We start from the raw sequence: 15,868 nt of genomic DNA, 5'->3' as shown, positions 1-15,868 counted from the left end.
ATGCCGGTTATACTGAGTACGGGTACCGCCAGGTCTCTGCCTGATGTCCATCCTAGCTAGGCCCGGCTATTACTATTGTTGTTATATTTATAAAGAATAACCTCTGACAATGAGTGTTTAAAACCACAAGAATGTCACTTAGTGATCAACGTCAAGCACTTGGAAAGTGAAACGCATCCCTCCACCCCGCATACGAGGGGCCCAACAAAGCACATGATTCTTGTCTTCCATGGCTGCCACTCCGGGTTAGTCTAGGGCTATAATTTTAATTTTCGCCTCAGAAGTTTTAGAAAAATAAAGCTTGTCCTTTGCAAAAGATTTTGACAAATATAATCTGCCCCTTAGCTGATCCCACCGATTAACACACTACACAGGACTGCCTCAAATTTTGATAACCTTTCTAAAGTAGTACATTTTCTACTCAAATGAACATAAGGGCAGAGAATCATGCTTTAGTTACAACCAATACCACCGGTGGAGTCGCATGTGGGTGGGTTTGTGTGGATATATAGTTGCCTGTACAGTTCTAGAAAGTTTAATTATTTGCACATTTATGATCCCCACATCACTTGCTTATTTATATATGGTTGCTGCTCGATCATTTTACTAAGTTTGTCACTTCCTGAAAAAATATGCTTATTTATACGTGGGTGCGACTTGGGCAGGGATTCTCTGCCCTCTCCGCCATTCATCGAACGTTGCATTACCTATTGGTATACCCTCAAAGCACTGCAAAATAAACTACCATCACTGGCGCATAGTAAGCGTGGGTAAAAAAAAAAAAAGAGAAGCAATAATGTCGTCGAAAGTTCCATTGCGTTGGGTTTAACGAGGCACGCTCATAACCGTCAATTAAAGTATGTCAGTTAGCTTACCATGAGGAAAGTCCATCCTTTTACTGACGGAACATTAAATCAATACTGACGATCCTTAAATCCAGATGTCAACCCTTTACCTAACTCTCTCTACGACACGTCAATAAACTTGAAGTTTTTTCTGACGACCTTCTCTAGCTGTCACTAAAAAAAGTTCTTTACGGGAAAGGTCAGGCCTGAACTGTTCCAGCTTGTTCTGTGCAACCGCTTCCCATTTAGGGCTGGGTACCTGCTGATGGGCCAGCTACCTATACCCGACCAGATCTTTAATCCAGACTAACTAGGATTAATGTTTTTACTTTGAAAAAGTCAATCCCGTATGTTTAAACATCTCATTATGTCACTAACGAAATTTATCATGACTACGGTGTGTATAGGTCATCATGAAGGGCAAGTTAATTAGTCACTGAAGAATTTGTGAAGTAAAACGAGCCTTCAGTATTTATTCTCCACTCTTGCCATTAGCATGCAGAAAATTCGACAAGTGTTGTGCTAAGGGCGTACCTTTGTAGTTTGAGCTGTCGTTGCTCGTATATCTTGCATAAAACGGAGGAATCATAAGGGAGGTCAACGTCCATGGCCTTAGCGATCTCCAGGAGAGAAGGGAAGGCTACCTCGAATCCAATGGGCATGTGCTCCAGATTTTCTTCTCCAAGTTTGCACATGTTGTTTCTAAGAAAAGAAAGCCCTGCATAATCAACAATAGAAAATAAATATTACTTACTTGCCTGTAAATTTTTGGTTGAAGAGCTTAACTTTAAGGAGCACTCATATGTAAAAACTGAAAACTAATAAGGTCTTTATATATAAACAAAGTAAATTGTGTTGGCTGTCGTGGGCAATTGCCTGCACCAGCTACGACGTAGCTCTGCCACTGGTCCATAGTTGATGAGTAGTCACTAGAAGATAAATTGAGTTCGCCAGTGCCCTCTCACATTATTAACCTTATGCTTCCTAGGCTCCCAGCAAGTCAAAACAGCTTTTTTCTTTTTTAATTACCAAATCTGGTGCTAGGAAAGAAAAATTGGGGTTATTTCATATTATGTTTACATAGTTAAGTTGTGAAAAATAGCAAAACTAGAAATGCTACGGGGCTGTTTGGATGAAACCCCCAAAACCTGGTTTAGAAAACAACATGTTAACAGTTAAGTTGTGAAAAATTGCAGAACTTGAAATGCTACGGGGCTGTTTGGACGAAATCCCCAAAACCAGGTTTAGAAAACAGCATTTTCATCCAGAACTGAGTTTTGGTTAACAAGAAGAGAAAAAACAATGAGAACATACTACGATAAGCTTCTCATATAGTCTTGCCTTTCTAATTTTTGCTACTATGACAGAATACCGTGAGGTGAAAGAATATCGTTTTGGTGATACAATTTTGCCTTCTTAGTTTTTTGTCATCTGAACAAAAACCAGGTCTTGAAAAGTGAAAACATGGTTTTTGCCTTGTCATCTAAACAGGCAAGCCAGGTTTTGGAAACTCATCTACCATGTTTTGTGAAAACCAGTTTTTGAAAGTGTCACCCAAACGCCCCTGCTTAGTTTCCAAGGTGGAGCTGTTCAAAGCTCCACATAGACTATTTCTGGATGCAGGGGAGGTGCCCAAATAAGAGTCGAGGACCTCCTCCTTCATCTCTTTCCCTTGCTTCCATGGTTTAGGGTTGTGTTGGAGCCTACTGTGAAACATAGGAACCATAGAAATCAAACTAATAGCACATCTTTTTGCACAAGTATTTCAAACACCATTTACTGTGCAGTGTATACAGAAAGTCATTCTTCCATATATGTGGAGACTCCCGTGTTTTGGGACCTCGTTCTTTTCGTTATAAAGCACCAAGAACCAGTTGGAGCAAAAGATTAATTAACTAAATGGCAGCCTTTTAAGTTTTCGAATGGGCAGTCATGCGAAACTAATAAGAAGCCCACCGCCCATGTTCCGCTGCCAGTACTAATTACTTCATTATATTATAAATATAAACAGAGGATAGATGTGAAAGTATCTTTACGTTATTGACTTAGTTTTCAGGGTGACACTTTCAAAAACCCGGCCCGACGCCCACCCTTTAGCCAGGATGCCCACCCCTATCTACTAAAATTTAAAGCGACCACTTTCCCAAAAGGCCAATGCGCGCTTCGAGATCACGGAATTAACAGCTCAGCTGCCTTTAAAGTCAGACTGACCCTGCACAAAGATTGTCTGAAAATTGATGTACAAACTCTAAGCTAAGATGACCTGCCAGGGCAGACTATCGGCACGGCGACAAAAACGGGTTCATGCAAATGTGCTTCCGAAAGCTTCATTCAGATCAACTACATGTTTCAGAAAGATTTTTGTACCGGCTGGGCTCCCTAACTACCAGTATGTTGGGCTTGATGCACAAGTTGAGATAATGCTAGGTAGGTTGTGCTTTGGGAGAGATGGTTCGTGTGGAAAAGGCCAACTCAACTCCAGGCCCCACTTTTAAAGGTATGTGACACAATGCTGTGCATATAACTAGGTTTGGTGTTCTGTATATACACCTGAAAACTAAGCTTTGTGATAGCTTGCGTGTTTCTAATGAATTTTTGGAATAGTGGTATAGGTTACGTGAAAAATATGGGGAACAAGTTTTTCACGCTCTTTTGAAAAAGTCACTTTTGTAAAAACTGACATTTTTCACGAATCCAATTTCGATGGCTATGAAAATATGTCTTAAACACTATTTTGTAGGCAAAACATGTTTGAAGGTGTGAGCCAAACAAACCTTCTCACTATTTAATAGTTCTTTATGATGTTACTTTTGTAAGACGCGGAAGACTTGGCAGTTAGGGCTCACACTCAACCTTGAACAAAATTTGGAGGGACCAAAGTTAATATCTTTAAAGAGCTTATTTATTTTCGACGTATTACACATGCAAGTTCCTGCCATTCTCCATACGTCTTACTTGTGCGCACAAGCAAAGCTATTAACAGTTGGGCTGATTCATATGAAGTTAATAATGGGTATGGCTGCAATTCTTGATACAACTTGCACAGGACATGATCAACTCAATTCCTACATATACAAGCTACACAACCTCATCAGAATGTAAGGGCCCTGTACTAATGGCAGCTTAAATTACTGTTTAAAACACAAAAACCAAGTCAACTCATTTTTTTACTCAACTGTTTATGCTGGTTTTAACTTGGAAAAGAGTTTGAAGAGCACCCCATTCCCCTTGCTCCCCCCATACCATCCTTAGGGTCTTGGGCCGTCTCGGTGTCTGGTATAGGTTCAACGTACATTAATTTATACAATAGACTTACCTTGTTTTCAGCACAGAAAACACAATGCCTGGTAGAATAAAAAATGAGAATCCACCGTTTAATGTAACCTCCAACCAGCCACACCAGCTATGCTAAGCTCATTGGAGCATGTTAGTTAATTAGATGGAGAACTAAAACAAGTCTTTTTTCCTACCCTTTTTTTTTTTTGTTGGTACCTAGCACAATTCCTATGCCATCCAAACTGCCATCTAAACATTTTGATGCAACCTACAGCATCAGTTGATCAAGGCGATAATCGGGCAACATGAAGAAGCCAAGTCTCTCCGTCTTGATCGCAACTTTTGTTTTGAGGAGAAAGATGAAAACACAAGAAGACAACCGTGCCCCACAACGTGCCGACTGACGATTCTAGAGTTCAAGAAAAAGAAGGAAGAAAGAAGGAGCTAGAAAAGAAAAAGATGGTAACTAATGTCGTCGCTGTATGGTCGTTCTGCGATGTGATCGCAGCTGCAAGGATGGCGGGTGTGAGAGCGACGCTTCCCCACCTTATCCTCCAAACAGAAAAGGATGAGAGAGTGGGCTATTATAATCATCATCACTCCTCCCCTTGGAGGAGGAGGAGGAACTGTAGAAGAGTGGGCGGTGCATAAAGGGGTGGAGCGGAAGCGGCCTAACCCTATCGGAAGCTGAGGCAATAGGGCCCCCTCCTCATCCCCGGATGCCCAGTCGGTCCGTAGCTAGCCTGGCGCTTCTAGCCAGTAGCAACTAGCAACTAAAGGGAGCGACAGTGAGAAGGAGAAAAGAAAGTAACAGCACATGCACCTTGTTTCCATATGCGGGGAGAGTGGTTCCACGTCTTCAAGGCAATCACGCATGCCAACGTGTTGATCACCCTGTCGTGGGCGGAGAATATGAGGCCGTCCCCCCACGATCCGTCCGGCAGCTGGTTCTGCGCTATCCACTCCAAGCAGCTTGGGAATCTCGGCCGCCGTTGCCGCCCTTCCCCGTCCTCCTCCGCCACCAACGCCACCCACGCCGTGTCGTATGCCGACGCGTTTATCTCGCCGTCCCCCATCGACCTGAGTATCAGCCTTACTATCTCTATCTGCCGCTGGATATCCGATTCCTACAAAACCAAACATACTTGTATATGTATATTAATCTGAATAAGCATAGAGTAGACGACTCCATGAAAATGGAGACACCCATCTACATGGTAATCGTGAATCTCCGTTTTTTCTTCTTAAACAGTCAATCAAGTACACTGATTGTTCCAAACAGTACGATGGTGGACGTTACGTCATGCGGTTCAAGTTCAACCAGCAGGCTGGATATTTTTTGAAACAAAAGAAACTTTCCTTAACAAATTAACAACAATGAACTTGTTTTTGCATTCAAAGTAAGCCACAAACAGTTTTTCTATATATTTTTTTTTGTACATATCACTTTTCCATTCCTTCTAATAACTGGGAAAGGAGCGCTTTCTCCCGGCGAGCTTGCATCGGAAGTAAGCCACAAACATGTAATTGAAATATGAACACGACAGACACCACTAGAGTCATCCAATAAACATAATCGTCCATTATTTAATCTCCTATTCTAAAGTACAATTATTCTACGTAATTTGGTGCTACAAATAGATCTGACACAAATTTGTTTTGTTAAAAATCATGATTCTAGTAATATTTTCAAGACAAAGTCATGGTTTTGCCAATTCATCACGTTTTGATGTATCAACAGCTGCATGCATCAAAATAATATGATTCACACGTAACTTCGATTAAGGTTTATTTTACAAAGTTCAATGCTACTAGGACCGTTAAATTCTATGGTTTGGGTTGTGAGCTGATTAATTATTTATGTTCTTAGTAGTCTTTTCCCGCATGGAATTAATGAAAACCTTTTATTTGCTAAATAAGTTACTTAGATCACATTCATTAAATTACATCAATTGTTTCATAGGAGAGTTCTACTGCAGCAAATATTGAGGTGCACATATATACATGCATACATACATACATATATACATATAAGAGTGTGTGTATATATAAAGAGAGAGAGAGATCTTAATTATTAGAACACACACAGACACACACAAAATATTGAAATAAAGTTGGAAACGTATCTTTAATGTATGATACACCTTCGGGGGAGATACGATTACTTTCTGCTTTAACGTGAAGTGCATCCGTCGTTATTGTTTGTTTGCTGCTACCAAGGGATGGATGTCAGAGGGTCAGGGGTGAACAGAAGAGGGTCTAAAGTCCATCATATGTATTCACTGGATCTGGCTCTATACCCAACCAAGTTGGTCATAAGGCCCTAAGCCAAAGTACGGGCTGTCAACTGACGCACTAAGCCTAGTTGATCATGATCACGAATGCGCAGTCTCATCATTTTGCGTTGCAGTTTTGAACATTTGTTTGTTATTTTGAGCATCGGCCCGATTCTTTCGCTGCCCTCGTTGCACTGCAAGTAAAGCTGCCGAGTCTGAATCTAGACCAACAGCAGCTTCTGATCTACGTTTTGGCGTACATCTGATCTTCTGAGCATTCAGTTGGCAGCATCCAGTTGGCGTTTAAATAGGATCATGTGGCGAACAGTTCGCCCTTATAAAGGTACTGAATTATGTGCCCTTCATCTGTACAAACTATTTTGGCAAGAAGCTCTGTGTGGCGTCAGTCGATGTTGTAAAAAAGGTGTTGGCGCGGTATCTGTTTGTTGACTTAATGTCGATCAACCTATATCCAATGTTACATATAGGCACTGATCTTCTTACATTCCTACTTTCTAAACTAAGGAGGCCTTTGGTTATTCTCAATATGAAATCCATGGATATGATGTGGATCTGACGTAGTATGTTTTTGCTGATGTGATAAAAGGTACATAATAAAATCAAACGAAACTTAGGTTAGATCCAAGATTATACCAAAGACCCTTCTTTTACTTATTTGCATTGAAAAATGTTGAATTTGAGGTTGGAGGGGGAACTAATGTTCAATCAACGAGTTCTCAAAGCCTGAAGATCTTACGTCCGAGACCGTCAAACACCTCCTAAAAAGATGGTTCACAACATTTAAAGTTGATTTAAGAAATAAAAACTTTTAAAAGTACAAACATGCATTGAAGGATTTGGGTGGTTCGGAAAGACAAGTCTTCCTATATACACAGCTGCATTGAGTTCCCAATATATGACGGCTTTTAAACAAGGAGTCTAACGCAGCACAAGAAAAAAATTACAACAGTGCTCCTAATGTACAAAATGTGGACTGGAAAACTGGGAAAGGGAAGCTTATTAAAATTGGGCCAAGCTCTACAGTCCAACAAGAGAGTGGGGGCGGGCTTGAAGCCTCATGAGAATGGAAGGCTTTGAAACCAACTTTTGTGGTGGAAAAGAAGGACTTTGGAAATGAGAGATTTGAAGCCATCTTTTTCAGTAGACTGGTTTTGAGACAGAGAGGAAGCCATATAGAGACGGAGGCAGAAAGAGAGAAAGCATCGTGCGGCCATAGATATACTTCGAAAAGAGAATGGGGGATATTTTGATAATTATTCAAAAAAAGAATGTTTTTTTTTTCAATTTTTCTCTTTTTTCTATTTTATGTTTTGTCATTACAATTTTTTTTCTTGTTTTATTAAATGGAGGTATTTTTCATTACTAACAATGTGCACAAAAATAGTGTGATGCACATAACCAGCTTTGGTCCTGTGAGGGCCAACGGCAGGAGAGAGAGATTGATTTGATGCACCCATATCAAACGCGAATGATGGGTACTTTGGATCTAAGATCCAAACATCTCAAATCTCTTCTACCTAAGATCCAAGCCTAGTAACGCGGCTGATGTCATTATCAAACACGCGGATCAGAAGCACTTTGGATCTTAAACCTTCGGATGTAAGATCCAAACATCCTAAATCACTTGGATCTAAGGTCCAAGCCCACCTAACCCGACTGATGTCGCTTCATGGACGCTCCACCCAAGCATAGCCCTCAATGACATTATGAAAACACAACAACTGGATAGTTTTCACGGTATGTATCGGGACCCACATGCCAATTCTCATACTTCTGAAACAGGGAGAGTGCTCCACTACCTGACTGAAATTTCGATCGTTCTCGCCCAGCCGTAATATCGATGGCAGTGTAAGTATGATGGAAAGTTGCGGTCGCAGATGGAATACCTCTCAATAGCAACACAACACAAGTAGGTCGAAAGCGGCGTCTAGTTAGCTGCCCTTTCTGTTCTCGCCATTTCAAGTACTCGCCTCAAGTAGTGGAACTCATCGTTCGTACTAAACTTAAAGAAGACTATTATCACTAAACTGTGTTGACCTTCTGATAGGGAAACCGAGAACTAAAGTATGGCAAGGTCTAAGACGAGGGAGGGAAATAAGCCAAACAACAAAAGAACAAATATATAGGAAGAGCAACGACGAAAAGAATCGAACCTTTTGCTGCTTGCCTTCTCCATCTCCATCACTATTAAGGGCCGTGCCGGGTTCTGTCCTCTGCTGCGGCCACCGAACAAGCGAAGCCCTGTTTTGGGCTGTGTCCCTCGATTCTGTCATGCGCATACAAAACTGTCAGGTCAGGAAGGAATCTACACAGCGCCAAATTAGAAAAGCGTCGCTTTCTTCGGAGCATGAATGGAGATGAGTTGCTCGTCGCGGCTCTCGTTTAAAAGAAATTGAAAGCAGAAAATGCCGTGTCCTCGCTTGGGGAGGATGGCCACGCCACCCTTCTCGTTTTGGACTCTTCATCACTACCATGGTTGGAATTATCATTAGCTTGGCCTTTTCCCTAACGTGTTTGGAGTGGCTGCATGCACGGTTGAATCCTTCTTACTTACACGAGTAGCAAAGAGTGGCCAGTTTCCCCTGGAATACGACGCAACCTGTACTGTTCCTTCCTTTTTCCTTTTTTCCCTTTCCTTCCTTCCTTTGCCTTTTGGCATCCATCGATGATATTACGATAAGATTTCAAAGTACATTCAAAATTATTGACTGTATGATGCCAAGAAAAGGGAGAGGAGAAAAGAGATGTCATATAAGTTCATTTAACTACCTCATGATCGAATCATGGGTCCACTTATGCCATGATATATATAAAGTTTATACCTACCTGATCCGACCACAGACCTCAAGAGATGTCATATAAGTTCACTTAACTACTTCATGAACGAATCCCGGGTCCACTTATGCCATGATATATGTAAAGTTTATACCTACCTGATCCTACCACAGACCTCTGGCCGCTGTCTCAAACGGGAGAACGTCAAGTCATACTGACAAGCACATGAAAATTTAAGAAGAGAAACTTAGCACGAACCTCACATTCCACGAAAACCTCCCTTGACGAAGTGATCTCAAGGTTCATCTACTCCTAAAGGATCCTACAATAGTACAGCCTTATTATAATTTCACGATTGTGAGGCAATGCGAATGCATGTACACCAGTAAAAAGAGGCGAATATAGTTCGAACACCAACTAATAGCATCTTCTGCACGAGACACCCCTTTGTGGAGAACAGCCGTGTGTTAATGGGTCGTGGATTCCACAAGTCTACAGCACATGGCGAGCATTTGGCAACATGAGCACTAACATAAATGTTGCATAAATATGTCCCATAAGTTGGGCCCAATTCATAGAACGCGACATTTTAGTATTCCATGGATCACATGGAACACTGTTTTAGCATTCCTATTGCCAAACGCCTCCATACGGTGTTTCCAGGGTAGAGCAGAGATCATTACCATTAATTTTCTCATTGATGGTCATCCTTTCGATAACATTTAACATTTTAAATGCACTTGAGAATAATTTAGATAAAAAAAATACTCAGAAACTTTGTATACTTGTGTACCCCACCTTTGATTGTCATGGTTGTGGTCTTTTTGAGTGTGAAATAGAACAGGACATACACTCATGAAGCTAGACGTGTTATTTATTATATCAGTCTCTTGAATTTTTTTCGTTTTTCTTTTTCTCATTTCGTTTTCATATGATGGCCGCCACTTGAACCCTTGTTAGCAGCACTTGACTCTCCACAAAAAAGAAGAGTGAAGATTGGATTTGAACCATCTGCCTAACCGCATTTTTAGATAGGTCCCATATATATTCGCACCTTTAGTTGGCCTTATCCCATTCTTCCCGAATCAAGGGATAAGGCTGCGGCCATGAGGACACTCTTAATCAATACCACTCGCAGTATTAATTGCCCACTTACGAAGACTGTCGGTCGACATTTTAGAACTTAATTCCCCTAATGCACGACGTGAATTGGCAAGTCAAATTATTTACTTGCTCATAACACTGCCGACCATGTTCAGGTACTTTCAAGCTGTACCCACAAACTTCAAATCTCACTTGCCAACCGGTCATGTGTCAACTTCAAATCTAACTTGCCATTCCTAAGAGGTGCTATAAACTCTAAAAGAATAAAGCTCACTTGACAGCTCCATCAATTAAATAAATAAAATAAACAAATAAATAAATACATATATATACAAGAAAATTGGTAGATCCTTCACCACTTACCCCAAGCGTAAAAATTAGACCTCTTAAATTATTGGTAAAATATATTTTAAACAAAATATGTGCATTCTATAATGTTGATAAACACTAATCTAACATAAAAAAAGTCTTTAATACAGATTGTTTTAATAAAAAATATTGGTTTTTCTGCTAATAGAATTTTGATCCTAGAAAAGCAGTTCATTTTCTTATTGCTATAAAAATATTTTCGATTAAAAAAATATTAGCCTAATAATGTTTCTAGTAAATATTCTTACTACCATTTTTGTATGGTTGGTTTGTGCAAAAAGTATTTTACCAATCAATTTTACGGGGTGTTGTTTTTATCGCTAACCTAGTAGTGTCAAATCTACCAATTACACACACTCTCTCTTTCTCTCTCTCTCTTCTATATCTATATATATATATATATATATATATATATATATATAGATTACTAAACATTTTTTTCATGATCTCCTTCCTTCTCTTTTTTTTTCCTCAACTTTTCCTCCTCCTTCTCTTTCTCTTACCTTTCCTTTTTATCTCTCCATCCAAACAAGTCGTACAGAGTCCCCCAAACTAGATAAACGCATTTGGGACAACTCAAATAAGTCGTTCTGTATGCCTCTCCACTGATGAGTGTTAATTGTTGGGGTCTTGATAAAGAGAGATAAGAAAAGCTGCTGAGGTAATCTCAATGATTAATTCTCAGGTTCTAATTATTTCCTGCGTGTGGGGTCTGAGACTGGCATCCGATGGACGGGACAACGCATTCGGTTCAAGTACTGCGGAACCCGTATCCGAATCCCTCAACGGGATCCACATAACTAGCGGCTTAGCTGTTTCTTCCCAAGAAGCAAAAGATTGTTTTTAGAAAGAACGGGAGATAGGGGATAGGTTGGTAATCTAGCAGTGCCACCAAGTCCACCTCCCGGAGGCTTAATGAGTGAGATTCGGTGCGCTGTACCTTGATTGCTCGGCCGCAGCATGGCGAAGGTGCTCGCTCCCGGGAATCTGATTTTTGGCCCTCGCTTTCCTCCCCACCCGACGGGGCCACCCCTTCCTGATTCAAGTCGCAAACATTATTAACAAATTATACCGCTGATCAAACCATAGTATTCTCCAATTGATTAAGACCAGCAATAATGACACTATCGCCAATACTAATTATGGCGCAAAAATGTAATCTTTATGTACAACTGCGATTGATACTTGTACCAAAACAAATAAAGGCTAATTCCGGAAAAACTGAAGAAATCCACTGTCAGGAGGCAAAACGAAGAGATAAAAGATGGAAAACAACGAACTGCCAGCCGTTCGATCGCATTGAGATCTTTTTGAGCGGTTGGATCATATTCAAGACCTTCGTCACCAGCAATAAAATAAAATAACCGCTAATGGCTAAATTCAAGGCTAGCTTCTGATGACAGAGAGAGACAGCGAGCGAGGAGGAGGGAAAGAGAGAATAAAAAGGAAACAAATGAAAAATTTCTGCAAGAAAAAATCCGTGAAAGAAGTAGCAACACGGTTTTGTTTCGATCTCTTGCATGGAAGGGAGAGGAGACAAACAGCTCCCGAAAGATTTGATCGGACGGATTAGAAAATGATGAAGATAGAGAAAGACAAGACCGCGATATGAGGCAGGAGATCACAGGTCAATCAAACAACCGGACGAAAAATGGAAAAAGAGAAAATCCGTGGGTTAACGATAAAGTAAATCCACGATTTCTAAAACATGTTAGGACAATAAATCGAAAGTGACAGAGGAAAAAAACTTTTGTCTTGCAAAACGGAAACCGGCTGCGCCTTCATAACTGCTTTTCGTCGTCGGAAAGCAAACGGGATTACTGTCAGTTCCAGAAGGAGAACTTGAAACGTTCTCTGAAAGAAGCTTTACCGGCAGAAGAGCCCGCTCCATCCCGCAATGACAGGATTCCGGCACTCGATGGCGACATTTTGGCGGAGATGCCGACGAAGTTCACTGAAGCGGCGGAAGCAGAAGCAGCCATCGCGCGCGCGAGGGAGAGATGTGTAAGGCAGAGGAAAAGGAAACGCACTTCTTGCCCTAATAGTTTCCTCGGATTCCTCAATTGAGAGAGAGAGAGGGAGAGGAGAGAGGCATGCGGCTGTAGCAGAGCACCTGAAGTGGAAGAGCAATGGAAGCGGGCACTCTCGCTCCTCCGTCTCCCTCTATTTATGGAGGAGTGCTTTCCGTTACTGAGTTTGAGTTCCATGCGCGGGTCATGTAACGCAACAATGGCATGCGGGGATATTCTTGAAATTATAAAAAATATCTTTTCTTTTTGTTTATACCAAAAAATTTCTTTTTTCTATTTAAATTAGAGTATTTTTGTGATTAACTCTATTGGCGCACCAACTTTTCCTGCACCGATACAATCGTCGGTTACCGACTGACTGAAAGAACTCCAGTTCCAAACGTAGAGACTAGAGAGGAACCGGTCCGCTTGGGTCAGCCTCCGCCTCGCTCTCCTTTCCCTTCTCAACAGACCCGTTTTGGCTCTCGTATTGAGTGCTAGCATAAAATATACCTCTTGCTTACTCAAAAAATTGCGCCCTACAACTTTATTTCGTTAATGGACTGCCAAAATGAAATAAATCGATCATCATTTTTCTCATATTGTATTATACTGTCTAGCTTTTTGTGGTGCGATTCAATGAGTGGCATTGCATGATCTTCAAGTCCCCGTATTTCTTGTCGCTCAATTATGCATCTAAAACCGTTGGAAAAGAAAAAACTTTTTGTGTTGGGCTCAGCTCAGCCTTAGCGAAGCCTCCTGGTACCAGCCTCATTCAGTTCCGTCAAGTAGGGCTCCAGTTACAAAACTCAAGCTCTAGCCAAGGCTTTCAAGTTCTTTTTTTTTTTTTTTTTTAATTGGAAAACTCTCAATCAAAATCTAAGATCGACGGTGATCTAGCTTTTTTTTTAAAAAAAAAAAATTGGCCTTACAATCCAATATTTTGATTTGTTTTGTTATGTTTGTTTTTTTTTTTTTTTTTTTTTTATGTGCTCTGTATCATGAAAAAGGCTGGCTTGTTCCCTCAAGGAGCATAGCATTGTTGGTCGAGCTAAAGGCCGGTAAGAAGATAGATCTATAGTTCCATTTTGCTAGGTGTTATTCTCTTTTGTTTTAAAGGTAGGGCACAACATCTAAGTTGAAGGGTGCAGCACCGTCATTGTTGTCGGTGATCTAACTTAGAACCCATAAAACAAGGGTAATGGAAAAGCCTTTGAGCCTCATTTTGGGTCGTAAGAATGAACCTCTCGTTCACCAAGATGAAGGCAGGCATGTCATCTTCCCTATTGTGTCTCTAAATATTTTTAGGGCTACTTGCTTCTAGTTGCATATTATTCTTGCTTCCCTTTAAATCAAATATGTCGTTCTCAATTCTTCCAATTACAGATTTTTAGTTCCCTTTACATCAAATAGGCCATTTCAAATTTTAGAATAAAAAATGAAGCATACACTTCACTGGACTTTTAGGATCATTGGGTTTAGGGGCGGAGAGAGGGGGGCCCACCTAGGCCGTGGCCTCACCCCAGCTAATTGAAAAAGAAAATTACATTAAAAAATTGAAAATTTTTAGTTGCCTAATGTATTTTTTGGATTCGGGTTTAGTTGCCTACCAAGATAAGTTCATTGAACCGTTTGTTCACCCTCTAAAAAAAACCCTTGCTCCGCCCCTGATTGGGTTCGATCTTCAACCGGCATTCTGGTAGCGAGGAGAAGGCTCCTGAAATAGTGGAGGGTAAAGATCTGGAAGAATGGAAGCATGAGGTGCAAGCGCTTTCTCTTTCACTTATTTACGTATGGAAAAATAAAGAACCTCTCCAAGTTAATCGTTGCCTAAACTCATTGAAGCTTGCCAAATTGTGCGTTCGATCGGGTGAACTGCGTACGCGTAGAATTGGATCACTCCCCTTGCAATCAATCTGGAGAGGGGACATGCTCTAACATCTTTTTACCGCTGTAGTGCGTGCGTGGTTGATCCGTTGGCCAGCAATAATCCACCGAGTCCCCGGGGCTACGTGGACTTGATGCCGGATTAAGCCGACAGATTTGATCTGCTTGGTTACTGCACTAGCTTATATTTTTGGGCCGAAATACTGTGAAATAACTAAATGTCTTTCTAAAACTATAATTCTGCGACAAAAAATTCCTGACTCTGCCTCTGGTTGTGAATGAAAAGTCAGTAAGCACTTCTCGTGGTGGGGGTTGTAAAAAAAATAATCCAAACATATAATTGATTACAAATAGTTTATACGACTAAAAAATAATTACAATTAATCATGAAACGTTTAAGAAAAATCGCATGATTTCAGCATCTATTAGTTCCATTTGCTACTTCCTTTTTTCATGTCTTCCCACTTGAAAAAAATAGAATGCACCATTAAAATGTCAAAATCACGAATAAAGGGTGGACATTCATTTCAGATAAAATAACAATAAAACACATGGAATTAAATAGGAGTATACCTTTTCATTATTCTTCTTTCCACAATTTTTCATTTGCATTCTTCCACTGGATTGAACCAAAGGCTTGGGCTTGGAGAACTTCAAATAAGAGACCTTGTGGAACTCTTATGCTTGTATCGTCTTATGCTGTGTTGGGAACTGTGACCAACTTACAGCTTGCTGTTGTGAAGAAGAATAAATTTTATGCCTATGCCAGGATGTCAAATTAATTTAGCAAGTAAAACTACTCAAGCAAAGAAGTCATGAAGAAATTTAAAGCCAATTGTTGACATCTTCTCCTATTGTAGGTTCATAACAAATCACACAGAGTTACCTCTATATGCAAACCATGGTTAGTCTATTAGCAATCAAGTGAACTCTAGATCAGTTTATCACGAAAATGCCTTGATGCATACATCTGGTCATATTGTGAAATAATAAAATGTAAAACTATGGTTCAAGGTACACCAATTTAGTGCCGATTCAAAGAAGGAAGGACAAACACAACACATACTTGCTAACATTAGAAAATGGTGTCCCATCTTACGAATGAGTACTAATATCAATAAGTTTACATGCAAAATTTCACAATCTTACATATGACCATTCATAGGAAAAAAATTCAAAGAAACTGTACCTGCCTTCTTATCTCTTACATGAAATTACGAGAGATGGGATACAACCTGTCAGTATGAGATCTAACCGTTCTTAGTGCCTTTATCGAGGTAGTCATATCAATGACTAGATTAAATAT

At 40.4% G+C, this 15,868-nt stretch overlaps 1 protein-coding gene across 3 annotated transcripts in view; it reads right to left on the bottom strand.

Annotated features, from left to right (window-relative positions):
* Positions 1-12,821, bottom strand: part of LOC116255368 (ent-copalyl diphosphate synthase 1) — a 29,556-nt gene extending 16,735 nt beyond the window's left edge. For all 3 annotated transcript variants that reach the window (XM_031631149.2, XM_031631150.2, XM_031631152.2), the window contains exons 1-5: positions 12,537-12,821; positions 11,607-11,702; positions 8,572-8,684; positions 4,945-5,248; positions 1,380-1,563 (exon numbers count right to left, since the gene is read on the bottom strand). In XM_031631149.2, the coding sequence (XP_031487009.1) occupies positions 1,380-1,563; positions 4,945-5,248; positions 8,572-8,684; positions 11,607-11,702; positions 12,537-12,648 (809 nt within the window). In that variant the 5' untranslated portion in view covers positions 12,649-12,821. The remainder of the gene's footprint in view (positions 1-1,379; positions 1,564-4,944; positions 5,249-8,571; positions 8,685-11,606; positions 11,703-12,536) is intronic.
* Positions 12,822-15,868: the final 3,047 nt, after the last annotated feature.

The sequence above is a fragment of the Nymphaea colorata genome, chromosome 6 (genome assembly GCF_008831285.2).
Source record: "Nymphaea colorata isolate Beijing-Zhang1983 chromosome 6, ASM883128v2, whole genome shotgun sequence".
Taxonomy (NCBI): domain Eukaryota; kingdom Viridiplantae; phylum Streptophyta; class Magnoliopsida; order Nymphaeales; family Nymphaeaceae; genus Nymphaea; species Nymphaea colorata.
Note: the sequence above shows the minus strand (reverse complement) of the source record. Positions and strands in the feature narration are given on the sequence as shown.